Source organism: Passer domesticus, chromosome W (assembly GCF_036417665.1).
Source record: "Passer domesticus isolate bPasDom1 chromosome W, bPasDom1.hap1, whole genome shotgun sequence".
Classification (NCBI taxonomy): Eukaryota; Metazoa; Chordata; class Aves; order Passeriformes; family Passeridae; genus Passer; species Passer domesticus.
Window position 1 is genome coordinate 10,386,279 of NC_087511.1, and position 14,299 is coordinate 10,400,577.

General features: G+C 39.4%; 1 protein-coding gene across 5 annotated transcripts in view; it reads left to right on the plus strand.

Annotated features, from left to right (window-relative positions):
* Positions 1 to 14,299, plus strand: part of LOC135288986 (transportin-1-like) — a 128,000-nt gene that overhangs the window by 48,963 nt on the left and 64,738 nt on the right. For all 5 annotated transcript variants that reach the window (XR_010351783.1, XM_064402358.1, XM_064402357.1 and 2 more), the window contains 5 exons: positions 362 to 468; positions 999 to 1,132; positions 7,090 to 7,171; positions 7,884 to 8,006; positions 13,214 to 13,332. Coding sequence is in view for 4 of the 5 variants with exons in the window: in XM_064402358.1 (XP_064258428.1) it covers positions 362 to 468; positions 999 to 1,132; positions 7,090 to 7,171; positions 7,884 to 8,006; positions 13,214 to 13,332 (565 nt within the window). In the remaining variant the exon portion in view is untranslated. The remainder of the gene's footprint in view (positions 1 to 361; positions 469 to 998; positions 1,133 to 7,089; positions 7,172 to 7,883; positions 8,007 to 13,213; positions 13,333 to 14,299) is intronic.

Sequence of the window (14,299 nt, forward strand, 5' to 3'; positions counted from 1 at the left end):
TCAAGATTTATACAGTTTTTAGTAAACTTAGAGCAGAACCTACCCTGCAGTGTTTGGACATGATTATTACCTTAACTGGAATTACTTTGTGCTTGATGTCTCACATCTGAGTCCTTCATGATAGCAGGAAGGGGCAAACTGCCTTTGCATTTCAAAGCCCTTCAAATATAATTTGTAATTAAATGTACTTCCTCTTTTTATGCTTGACAGCTCTTAATAAAACAATGTAGCAGTTCGTTTTGGGGGGGGGGGGGGGGCACCTAACTCCTTAGATCTTTGAGAAGAGTAAAATGAGAAAAATGGTGTGAAACCTGTGAAGATATATGTGATCTCATTTCCTTTATTCCTCTGATTCACTTAGGCATTCTGATAACAACCATTGCTTCAAAAGGGGAATTGCAGAATTGGCCTGACCTCTTACCAAAGCTTTGCAGCCTGTTGGATTCTGAAGATTACAATACCTGTGAGGTAAAGAGGCTTATTTTGAAATGTATTATCATGTAAATTTATTTTTTGCCTTTCTTCATAGATATGTATAGTATTTTGTATGCACATATATAATAATTTTTTTCCAGTATTCATGAAGGAAAATAAATACCAGCTCAACTGTTTTAAGCTATGAGGAGAAAAATCTTGTCTGATTTTTTAAAAAATCTTGCTTTTAAGCATTTTTTAAATATGATTAAATAAATGAGCACTGAATGTTAAAATTAAAATTACCACTTACCTATTATAGACTCATCCAGCTTGAGATCTTACAGATGACAATATAAAATGCTTAAATAAAAAGTCTTTAAGGCTATTTTAATTTAACTCCATATTGAGTTAGCTACATTTACTTTGTTAATTAGCTACGTTTACTGCAGTCTTTTGCTAAAATTACCTGTTCTGTAAATACCCTGAAATGTTGCTTTCTTCAAAATGTAAAATAACAGATTTTCTTTTGCTTTGGGTTTTTTGTTGTTGTTGTTTGTTTGTTTGTTTTTGTTTTTAAACAGGGTGCATTTGGTGCGCTTCAGAAGATATGCGAAGATTCTGCTGAAATTTTAGACAGTGATGTATTGGACCGACCACTCAATATCATGATACCTAAATTCTTGCAGTTCTTCAAACACAGCAGTCCAAAAATAAGGTAGGTTTAGGTGCTATACTAAAGTTATCTGTTAAAAATTTATTTACATGTCCAGAGAGGTTGATATTTTGTAGATCCGTTTCAAACAAACTTAGTTTTTTAAAATGGTCCTGCATATGCAAATGTGAGAAGGCACAGCAATTTTATGCATTGGTCATTTCCATACTTATCTGTTTAGTTATTAGATCAGCCTCACCTCTTTATACATCTTCCAAATCAAAAATCTGTCTGACTTTGAAAACTAAATTATTTTTTAAGAATTTTCATATTATTATGAAAGTTTCAATGCCGTGGTTAAAATTTCAAATTCTGATTAGAAAGAACTATCTTGCATTTGTTATTACTGCAGCAATGAAAGAGTAAAAAATCATTTGCTGATAATGGTTTCTGAGTTCTTGCAGAAAAGTATTTTTCTGCTTTAACTCCATGAAAACTTGTAAAGCTCTTTATCTTTCATATAGATCAAATTGAATTGGTTCAACATCCTTTTACTTTAATACAGTATTAATCTCTCCAAAGTAACAGAAGTATAGAAGAAAAATTCCAAAATTAATTTGTTATTGCTAATATTTATCAACAAGAACAGTAGCTTTTACCCTGTGTAGGGGTTTTGGTTTGCCAATTTAAGATTTCCCCAATTTTAAGATTTCTTGTCCCAATGCACCAAAGAGTGTGGCCGGTTTCGGTGCTGGCCAATCACCGATGCACTCACTTCCTGCTGTGAGACAGGATTAGAAGAAAGGCAAAGCAGGTTCAAAACTTTAAAAGGGTATAAAGAAAAATTTATTAACAGTAGCTAAAAGGAAAAAAAGTAGTAGGAATCAAAATGAACCCTTCAGAACACTTCTCCTCACCCCACAACCTTTTCTTTCCCACTGACAATGTAAAGAAACAAAACCTAAAATTTCCAGTCAGTTTACCACCTCTAAAATAGTTCTTCAGTTCACTTAGGGAGAGAAGTCCCTCTTGTTAATGTTATGGAGACTTCTCCACAAGAGGAAAAAACAGTCCTCTTGTGGCTCTCAATTTCTATGACTAGCAGCTGCCTGGGGAAATCTGCAGTCATGAAGTCCCTCCCATTTCCACAAGCCTTCCCACAGCTTGTCTATGGGCTATGTTGACTTATGGGGTATTGTTTTAAAGATGAGATGTTCAAAGGCAAAAATTCTCATTATCTATTTCTAAAATCATCTTAATCCCTGGGAACAGAGATCATCTTCTCCTGGGGGCACAGGACTACTCTCTTTCTCTGTTCAAACTTCTCATGGGATCACAGCTACTTGAACATCTGCTTACTTTAACATGGAGGCCTTTGCTCAATATCAATTTGAACCCTTCATCTCCCCATAGTTTCATGCATTATAGGGAAAGAGTCTTTTTCTCCATAGCTTACAAGAGGATTTCAGCCCCAAAATCAAGGCATCTCCTCATCCCTCCCATCTGGGACTTGACTTCTTTTTCACTGACCTTGATGTCTTCATGTTGTTCCTGTACATGCTTGCATCTTCTTCCTTTCACTCGAGGGAGGATTGAAGCACTGAAAGGGTTAACATGTCGCCTGGGCCCTGCAAATGATCATCTGACCGGCCAGTAACTTGTGGCAGGAGCTGCAGCTGTGTCAGCATCGGCTTCATGGTTGGTCTTTGGTTTTCTCTGCGTTCAATTCCAGCCGCAGGACCACTCTGCATGGCTGCAGGGCTGCCTCTGATCTCAGCTGCGCTGGGGGGAGGGGACCTGACAGCAAGATCTTAGCAGCCTAGGCCGGCCCTGCTCCAGCCAGGGCTCTGCAGCCTCCCCCCCTTCCTGCCTGGCAGCTGCTGGGGGCCCGGCCTGGCCAGATTCCTTGCATCACTTCCATAAATGTCTCTCATGTCAAACCATGACACCCTGAAATGAGCCAGCAATGTGCCCTTGCCACAAAGAACGTGAATCTCATCCTGGGCTAGAGTGTTGTCAGCATGGGAGGCAATCCTTCCCCTCACCCTCCAGATGAGGCTACACCTGAAGTACTGTGCCCTGTTCTGGGTTCCCTAGTACAAGAGAGACATGGAGCTACTAGAGGAAGTCTAGTAAAGGGCTGCAGTGATGATGAAGGGACTGGAGCATCTCTCCTATGAGGAAAGACTGAGAAAGCTGGGACTGTTTAGCCTGGAGAAGAGGAGGTTCAGGGGTGACATCATCCATGTGTATAAATACCCGAAGGGAGGGTGCAAAGAAGACAGAGCCAGGCTCTTTTCAGTTGTGTCCAGTGACAGGACATGTGGCAGTGGGCACAGACTGAGATACAGGAGGTTCCCTCTGAACATTGAGAAGCACTTTTTTTACTGTGAGGATGACCAAGAACTGGCACAGGTTACCCCAGAAAGGTAGTAGAGTTCCCATCCTTGGAGATATTCAAAAGCTATCTGTAAGGCCCCAGTAAACTCGCTTGATGAGACTCTTAAAAGGGCTTATGGTTGTTCACGTACTCTGAGTTTGACACACAGGGAAGTACTGACAAGATATTCTCAAGGGGTGAAAACAACAAAAAAAAATTACTGTCAACTTTGTAAAATCAGAGAACTTTGGCAAAAGTTTAGAGCAGCATTCAATCAACATAAAACACTTCTCAAAGCATTAACTTAGCCCATTCAACTTAACAAACTCCAAGCCCATCCAATTTTAAATTACTCAAAACTCCCAAGAAGAGGGAATTAGAAAAAGGAGAGAGACAGACAAAAAAAGATAGAGAAAAGAACAAATATAGCTACCACTCCTAGTTCCACAGTGTTCAGCTGATAGAAATTCCAAGAAGTAGGGTCAAAACATGTGCTCACCTCATGTCCTTAGTTAAATACCCTTTGGCTTTCCTGGGTCCTTCCCCCAGGTGGGACTTCCAGTCATCTGATTAGTCTGGGGCTAGATTGGGGCTCCAGGGGTGGGGTGTGGAGCATTGCCTCCAGTGTGCCAGTGATTGGTGACCCCTGCAGGGGCTGGGATACAGGCCCATGGGGGCATGGGGTGTGCAGAACAGGGCACTGCCTCACCAGAGCAAGGCCCAACCTGCTCCTTCTCCCACATATGCACCCAAAATGTTTCAAGCCAACAAGCCTTCCAGTCTCTCACACTGTTGTGATGTGGTCCTGTGCAACCAGCTGTAGGTGGCCCTACTTGAGCAAATGATCTACAGAGGTCCCTTCCAACCTCAGTCATTCTGGGTGATTGTCTGAAATGTGTCTTTGGACTCCTCTTTGAAAATTATATCAAAAGATTCTACAACTTGGAGGGCTCAGTTATTACCAGCAGTAGTATAGATGGTGAAGAGTAAAAGGAAGCATATAACTATGAATATATCTTGATAGGATTTAATGAGATTTAGAAACTCCCCTAAAATAGATGCACACTAAGAAAAATATATAACAAAGCATGAACTGGAACTTGTAGGAAGATGATGCAGTTCGTTTTGGGGGGGGCACCCCAGGGAGTACCTGGAGGGCCCCCTAAGGTGTGTATTCACTGGAAGCAGCAGGCAGGCAAGGAGACTCCACACGGCTTCTGAGGGTGCTAATTAAATGAGGGTTTATTTGGGGTCTCACCCCCGGGGAGCAGCATGGTTACTGAGGGGGAAGGGGAAAGGGAGAGGGAGGGGGAGAGAGGGGGAGAGCCTAGGGGAGGGAAGGGCCAAGAGAGAGTCTGGTCCCCCTTGCACAGCTTAAGAGGGACATTCAAAGTGGGCACGGAATAAGACTTGGGCCAATGGGATTACAGATACATGATGGTTCAGGGCAGGACCACAGGCTTGGAATATACCATACATTTTGGAGGGGTGAGACAGAGCATACCATTTAACTAAAATGCAACACTACAGGAAGATAAGCTTTTGCTTTGAAATAGGTAAACCAGTTTCAACTTTAAAGCAGATCATCTGCTGACCTGTTGCCTGGTTTCAGTACATAGTACTGAAGAATGAAGAATATTAGTTGTGTCAGTAAAATAGTATTAGTACTTAATAGTATTTAAATATTATCAGTATTTAAATCTGTGAAGAGAACTTTTGAACACTGTTTTATGAGACTCTCTTCCACAAAATGTCTGAAGAGACTAGATATTTGAAGTTAGATTAGTAAAAATACTTTAATGGATCTTCAGAGGCTTTTAAAGGTAGCTTTATATTGTGCCTCTACTTATATAATTTGGCTTTTGTGTCTCTGAGAATGAAAAAGACTTGTAAGCAATGGCTTTGCATTAAATGGAATAAAGAACCAGCTCTTCACTTTAAATTTGTTTCTACCACAATTGTTTTATTATGTATCCTAATGCAAGTGTGTATTTGTTCTAAGCTACAACTATATTACTGATGCATATTGGTCTCTTTAAATGGTAAAAATCTTGCAAAGGCAGTTGGATTCTTAGCAGTGAAGAAGGGCATGCTAAAATTTCACCATGTTAACTTGTATGGAATTGTTAACATTGTTACCAAAAATCAGTGAAAATAAAACTCCTTAACGCTAATGTAGCGTTAAGAAGCAGGCATTCTTTATTTAGCCAGATGCACAGGGGGATAGCTCCTCCAAAATCTTGTGCATCTTGAGTACAGAAAGAGCTCCTGTTTATATGCTATATTTTACATGCATATACATAGGTTTTCCCAGAAGAAACATACGTATTATAATAATTTCCTCAAAGTAATTAACATATTTTCCCTCCCTTTTACACATGTGTTTTTCTGTCCTGAGGTTCTTTTTGGTTGTCCCTGGTGGTTGGCGACCCCAAAGTCATACCTGACCACCTGCTTAACTGGTAAAAGTTGGCATAACAGGGCTGGCTGCTTTCCAGTTCTTCTTCCTACAGAAAACATTGTGTGGTTCCATAGGCCAGTGGTCCTTGAAGAATAAGTATTGTGTTAGGTCACTAGGTGCAAATGAGTCTTCATCTAGCAACAATATCAGAGAAAATTGATAATCATAATATACTGAAAAAGACCATCCTTACATACTGTTTGGAACAAATGTGCCAGGTAGTCATCCTGCTATGGTTCTTATTTACTGAATACTTAATTTAAAATTTATTTATTAGATATATTGGAGTATATAGTGGTACTTAAAAATATGATTTACTAATTTGTATTGGTAACAATATAGATAGTCAGATTTCATCCCTCTTGCCTCTAGAATACGCTTGGACAGTGTGTCTTGGTTTGAAAAGACAGGTGTCTGCTAAGGAAGGCAGGAACCTCTCTTGAAATGGAAAATGTAAACCCCCTCCCTCCAAATTATTATAATTTTGAAATTAAGAGGTTCTCAGGCAAAGATATGGGAGTAGAAATAGCAGTTCTTTATTACAAAAAATTAAAAATTAAAATGCAGTAATACAAAACAACACTGACAGAGTCACAATGCAACCTGATACCCTGTTGGTCAGGGTGTTGGTAGCAGTCCAATTAAATGGTGGCTGCCGTCCTCCTGGAGTGATAGATGCAGTTCTGTTGAAACAAAGAGCCTGTAGAAAGGATGTAGTTTTCCTTTGAAGGCCCAGTGGTGGTGTAGATGGGCCTGATCTTCTGGGAAACTAGTGAGAAAAGGCTGCCTGTGTTGTTCCAAATCTCCATTTATATCCAGGTAGGAATGCTTGGCTCCTCCCCCTGGGTGGAGCATCTCACAATGGGATGATGTAATTTCATCAGTGAGGCGGTAACACTCAATGGCCCATTAACAGAAGATATCTCCATTGAGGGAGGATAGGTCAAGGAAGAGATAAAGAAAACTGCCTCACTTGGTTTTAACAGGTGGCCCAATTAACAGAAGATAACTGCCCCACCTCTAACAGATGGTAATAGAATACACACCCCCCAGCCACATCTTGCATTTGCAACCTAAGACACAGTGTTATTTACTTCCTAATGTTTGTGATGCCTATGTACAGTTTAGAAAATGTTTAAGACATGAAAAGCATATATATTTTAACTGTTCAATTTGTAGGTCTCATGCTGTTGCGTGTGTCAATCAATTTATCATCAGCAGAACTCAAGCTCTTATGTTGCACATAGATTCTTTTATTGAGGTGAGTGCATTTTTGCTTGGAGGGGTAAGTCAAATAGCATATCTAATTTATCAAGAGCTTTGAATAATGTTTTAAAACCTCCACTACCCCTGAACTCCACACTGATGGCTTCCCATTCTTAGCTTCAATCCCCATGGGTTGAAAGTCATTCTGCATGCTTATGCTTAAATTAGTCTAAGCACTCTCCCAGCCCAAGGAAATAGTATTTTGAAAATGCTTCCTTTTCATAAATAGAGGAAACTCTTCTTGCACAGAGGTACTGGGAGCAGTCTGTCACGTGTCATGGAGAGTTCAGTACAGGGATCACCATGTCACTGAGTCTAGATTATGGGTCTCTCTGAATACTACTAGTGAATGTGGATTAGAAGGATGATATTTTGGCTTAACCAGGGTATTTTATTTGCTGCTGTTATGTTCTGAAGGCATTTTCTAGCCTCAGAACTTAATTAATGTTTAGGGAAAAAAAATCAGGGAATAATGTTCTTGTGTCTAATGTACACATGACCAAAACACTGGGTAACAATACACATTGAAAGTTTGAAGAGTTCATTTGCTAAACCATGTCTTTAGGAAATAATATGGTTTTCTGAGGTGTGGGGTGGGATGGTACAGAAGTACATGTTTCCATACTTTAGTTTGCCAATAATGTAAATTTTAATACAAGTTGAACTAGATGAATTGAGGCTTTTCTACTGGTATTACTTCCCAACAGAATCTTTTTGCACTGGCTGGTGATGAGGAGCCTGAAGTACGCAAAAATGTTTGTCGTGCTCTGGTAATGTTGCTAGAAGTTCGAATGGATCGCCTGCTTCCTCATATGATTAGTATAGTTGAGGTAAGTCTTATTTCTCTGATTGTATGCTGAAACATGTTTGGAATTGCAGAAATAATAGCAAATTAAAAGCATACATCAGAATAAGTGTGTTGCTTTTGTGCTTGCTTACTCTTTGTTTTCCTTCAAGACTGAAGTTGCAAAAGTTTCTTTTTAGCTAATTGCCAACATGACATTGTATTTGAGAGTGCATTTGGCAGTTGTTCATTCTTCTTTAAGTTAATTGATCCTGAAATGGCCAAGATCAGCTATACCATGGAGCAGCCAGGCATTGCCTGACCACAAGTGAGATCATGTAAAAAATCCTCATTCTGGTGCTGATATTGTTACAGTTTGCACATTGAAGCTGTCACCTGTTTTGGATCTTTTGCCACAGCAAGGATAAGGAATGTAATTTTAAATATCTGAGATGCTCTTTGAGCTACTAACAAAGCTGCCTGCCATTGCATTCAATTTTATAGGTGGGTGTCCTTGGATAATTCCTTGATTATTCTAGATTAGTGCAGACTTGCTACCAGAAGACCAATCAACTGGTACTTGTTTGCTCAACTGAGTTGTAATTTCCATGTTTCTGGGAAACACTGGCAGTTTCTAGATAGCCTTTACATACACTACTTGCTAGACTGGCAATATAACAAAGATCAGAATCTTCCTCATGCACATATAAGAACAAATAGGTCATAATCCAGTGTCAAATTCCATAAGTGCCAAGTCCAGACAATATGAAGCAGGTTTTGGTTTTGTTTTTTTTTTGCTTCTGGACAAAGGCATTAGAGAGGCATATAATTGAGGTGACTTGTATTTGTCTAGTGTTGTCTGGAATTCCATGACACCAAGCCTGGCACGTATCTTCTCATCTAACACAGGACAAGTAGGCATTGTTGGTACTTGAGATAGTTTTTTTTTCTTTTGTTTGGTCTGGTTTGGGGTTTTTTTTGGAGAGAGACAATAAAGCTTTGAAGATTATATTGTCAACAAGTGATAACTTCTCTGACTCTTCACCCTCCTGCGATCATAGAATCCTAGAATGGTTTGGGTTGGAAGGAACCTTAAAGATCATCTAGTTCCAACCCCTCTTCCATTACTGGAAAGTGCTCTACAATCTGCCTTCTTTTCTGAACAGCTTTCTGAACTGGAAACAGACTGAACACTCCCAACTCTCTCAGTCTGTCTTCTTGGCAGAGGTGCTTCAGCCCTCTGAGCATCTTCGTGGTCTCTGCTGGACTTGCTCCAGCAGCTCCATATCCTCCTTATGTCCACAAGAGTGGAGTAGAGGAGGAGAATCTCCCTGCCCCCACCTTGACCTGCTGGCCACACTGCTTTGGATGCAGCCCAGGACACAGTTGGTTTCTGGGCTGCGAGTGTAGATTGCTAGCTCATGTTGAGCTTCTTGTCATCTACTGTTCCCAAGTCTCTTCTTGACAGGGCTGTTCTCAATGCATTCTCTGCCCAACCTGTACTTGTGCTTGGGATTGCCCTGACCAGGTGCAGGACACTTGGCCTTGTTGAACTTTATGAGGTTTGCATAGACCCACCTCTCAAGCCTGTACAGGTCCCTCTGGATGCCATTCCTTCCCTCCAGCATGTCGACCACACCACACAACTTGGGGTTGTCAGCAGACAAATCAGTAAGGAACTTCTGGACTTTGCAGGTAGAAATTATGTCAGCAACCAGAAGATCCAAGATTGTATTCTCATTGTATCCCTTCTTTTTTGGGGAAAACTATTACTAGGCATCTTCTCTACAAAAGACAGCGGTAGTGAAATTTTTGTCAAGATCAGACTTCCTCCCCTTCCTCCGCAGTTTTGGGACTACTGTGTACTGTTACTGATTTGCCCAGTTCTGTATACATACATATTGGTATGTGACAGTGTAATATCTGAGAACTGACTATTTTTCATTCAAATGAGTCTGGTTTTGCCTTTTTGAAGCTTGAATACCTCCAAGCTGAATGCTTCTAATAGTGGCTGCTCTAACTGAAGAAATTCTTAAAAAGAGAGAAACTGGTATCCACTTGATAGGGTTTTTTATGCTTATGGAGAATTACTTTTAAAGTAGTTAAGAATATTAATAATTTGGTAGTGATTATAAGACAGAAGGTCTTGGCCAGTGTCATGCTTTTAAACTAGACAGGTTTAATATTAACTGTTTTGCCAAGTTCCTGGAGGAACCGGGATGGTTGAATTTCAATTTCAGTGGGTTTTTTGAGCATGTACTTCCAGGTGAGCAGAAGCAGATATGTATTTCTCTGTGGGTTTGTTTTTGTTTTTCTCCTTCCTTTGTCTGAGAACATAACAACAGGATATATCAGAAGTAGACTGACCTAATAGATTTCAGTTATTAGATTGCACTTGTATATTCATATAGTATATTTAGCCAGGCATATGGTGCCTAAGATCTTAATAGAAGTCCTGACTTCATTTTACAATGCATAATGAGATTACTTGAATGGTGTCGATAATATGAAGTTATAACACAGAAACTCAGCTTGTTGCTAAAGAAATAAGTTTGTTTGCATCCTGTTGCTTTCAGATAGACAGCTTTTACTGCTCAAAGGATCTTTATTAATGCATTGTGCATCATTCTTTTTTTGATGGTTTGACATAGCAAGACTAACACAACACTGTTACAGAGTATGCAAACCAGTTCTAAATAATGTTCCTATGCTATTTTGTAATTTTTTGTCAGGAAGCAACTATTTCCATTGCCTAAAGTCACTTTTTTCGCTTATCATTAAAAGTACTCATTAAAATATGGCACAAGAATACTAAAAAAATCTAAAAGCCTTCAAATACTCTTTGCTTTGATGCTAGTATCACTGTTTTTACTATGGGGGCCTACAAGAAATATGGGGAAGGATTCTATCAGTGAATGTAGTGACAGAACAAGGGGCAATGGTTTTAAACTGTTAGAGAACAGGGTTAGACTGGATATTAGGAATAAATTCTTCCCTATAAGGGTGGTGAGGCCCTGGCACATGTTGCCCAGCAATGTTGTGGCTGCCCCATCCCTGGAAATATTCAAGGCCAGGTTAGATGGGGCTTTGAGCAACCTGGTCTAGTGAAAGGTGTTTCTGTCCATGGCGGTGGGTTGGAACTGGATAATCTTTATGGTCCTTTCCAACCCAAACCATTCTATGATTTCCAAGCTGTGTATATGGCTCTTATATCACTGAGTGTAAGTAGCCTTTTCAATCTACTGCTATCTAACTTCATGGAGCATATATTATAATACGTGCTTAAAGACTAAATGACAGTGTGTGGAGAACCTTCAAACAGACATTACTTTTTGTCATTCTGGTTTTGTCTTTGTGACAAATAACTGAATACAACAAAAGTGTCGATTTTCAAGCCCTCTGGGGAAAAATGCCAAATCACTTCAGTTGTATTAATTAACCTTGCTTGCAATGGTGTCCTGGGGTGACTTTATGATGCTGGTATCCCCATCGTCTGTTCTCTTGCCCAGAAATGGGTCCTGTAGCTTTAAGCTAGGCCCAGAGAGAGAGAGGGAGAAGCAGCACGCAGTTTACAGACAAATGGATAGGACATTTTTCAAACTTTCCAAGCTGTAATCTGTTCATAACTCAGAATACAGCAGTATTTTTGTTGCCATCAGTTCTTAATCACAATAATGACCTTTTAGGAAACGCTTGCAATTTAGTGCATTTCATAAAATCACAGAATAGTTTGGATTGGAAAGGACCTTAAAAATCATCTAGTTCCAACCTCCCCCACATGGGCAAGAACACCTTCTGCTAGACCAGGTTAGTCGGGGCCCCATCCAGACTGGTCTTGAACACTGCCAGAAATGGGGAGAGGATTCCATAACCTCTCTGGGCAACCTGTGCCAGGGCCTCACCACCCTCACAGTAAAGAATTTCTTCCAAATATCTAATCTGAACCCACCCTCCTTCAGCATAATACCATTCCTCCTGTTCTTATCACTCTATGCCCTTCTAAAAAGTCCTTCTTCAGCTCTCTTGTAGTCCCTTTAAGTACTGTAAGGTGCTAGAAGGTCTCGAATCCTTCACTTCTCCAGTTTGAATAGCCCCAACTCTCTCTGCCTGTCTTTATAGAAGAGGAGCTCCAGCCCTCTGAGCATCTTTGTGGCCTCCCCTGGGCTTGCTCCAACAGGTCCACATCTTTCTTGTGTTGGGATCCCAGTGCTGGACAGTTTTTCAGGTGGGGTCTCAGGAGAGCAGAATAGAAGGGGAGAATCCCCTCTCTCCACCTTCTGCCCATGCTGTTTTGGATGCAGCCCTGTAGGAATGCAGTTCTGTAGAAAGGGATATGTTTTGTAAATTTTGCATCCCTGAAATGCATAAGGATAATATAGGTTGCCCCATTCTATTTAATTTTGAGAACAAAATGGTATTCTGAAGGAGAATTTATTTTCTTCATTTTAAATCAATGTGTGATGAAAGGTAGCTGCATGGACTTCCATGAGGCTTCTAAAATGAGTGGAAGGACCAACTATTTCAGAAATGAGCTGGCATGGAAGAATGCAGAAATTACTGTTTTGGAAGTTGCAAGCACTTTCTCTAAATTGCTTTGGAAGTCGTGTACAAGAAACTGATGTAGCCATGATATATTTAGCCTTTCTGCTTATGCAGGTATTTGATTATTTTTTGTTTAAGGAGATTTAAATTTTAACAGCAAGCTTAAAGATTTGACACTGAATCTCTGAATTACCATTCATACTTGGAAAAAGTGAGACTATTTTTCCCCCTGTTATGAGTTCTACTTAATTGCATCCTGTCAGATAATCAATATTTGAAAGAGAGGCTTTTTTATGGTACTGGATATAAAAAGTATTTTCATCTTACTAAGTGTGTAATTGTACTCTTTTTTCAAAAGGAGAAGGGAGGGAGTGGTAAAATAATTTTTAAATCCCCCACTATTTTCAGGAAACTGTTTTATTATCTTGAGTCTCTATCTATAGTTTCTTGGTGATAATGTTCTCACTTAAACTGGGAAAAAACTTAGAATCTGAATCATCTAGCATTGAGAAATAAGTCTCGGCTTATTCTCTCTATAGCCTTAAGTACTCTTTTATATCTGTTTCTTCCCATTGCCCCAAAGAAACAAAAATACTCTGGGAGCATAGTTTATTTTTGCAAACACACTTTGCAATGTTGATAGCTTCTTCACTTAAAACTTATACAAGATTGTGTTGGGTTTTTTTTGTTTGTTTGTTTTTTTTTGTGTAGTATATGCTTCAAAGGACCCAGGACCAAGATGAAAATGTTGCTTTGGAGGCTTGTGAGTTTTGGCTGACTTTGGCTGAACAGCCAATTTGTAAAGATGTATTATGTCGGCATCTTGCTAAGTAAGTATTAAGAATTAGAACTAGTTATTTTGAAATAGTCATCCTTAAACTTCAGTTAACTTTTTCCTGGTTACTCTTTTGGAGACTGTATCTAGCTTGCTGTATGCTTGGGAGGAGTTTCTTCTAGCTAGTCCTTGTACATATTAAAAATGGCTGTATCACAGAGGTCACTGAAAAGACTTTTGAGGATTTCAGACTTGGCTCCTGAGGCAACCTAAACTGTGTCACTGGTGCTTTATCTCAAGCTTAACATCCTGTTAAGTATCAGATGGAGGCAAAGGTATACTAACATGTGCTTAAGCTTAAACAAACATCTCCATGTGACATTACTTATAATATCTGGTGTACCATGAACATGTTTTCTTGACAACTGCTATTGTGAGCATTTCTGTGCAATGCTTCTATGTGCATAGTCATGCCAGGGGTTCCCCATCTTTATGAAGACATAACAAAATGACAAGATCATTTAGATTTAGAAATCAATTTCATATCAATTGCCAGGGCAATTTAAGCTTGAAAGCATGTATAATGTGTTTTTCATGCTTCTTCAGACTGACAGTAGTTTTTTAAGCTTCAAAAACGTTTTTGTAAGTTTCAAAAATTATCATAAGCTTTAAAATGTAGATCCTTGATTGATCAGGAATTTAACACCCATGCTTGAGATTTAAACAGCTGCATGTCTTCAACAGTGCTAATTACTTATTTCCAGACTAAAGACTTTTTCAATAGGAAACAAATTCTTCAGTTTTCCCAGTAAAGGAAGACCCAATTTTTGATATATGCATGGTAGGTTTTTGAAATACTAACGCAGTTCTGTCTGTGATTCTGCTCTTCCAGTGAAAGTGTGGAGAGAAGAGATGCATTATTTTCAGCAAAAATGACCATTTTAGATGTAAAGCAATTTTTTTTTAAAAAGGGAGGGACTTTCCAAATTTCAGTTTTCATAAGCATTTAGAAAACAAAATGG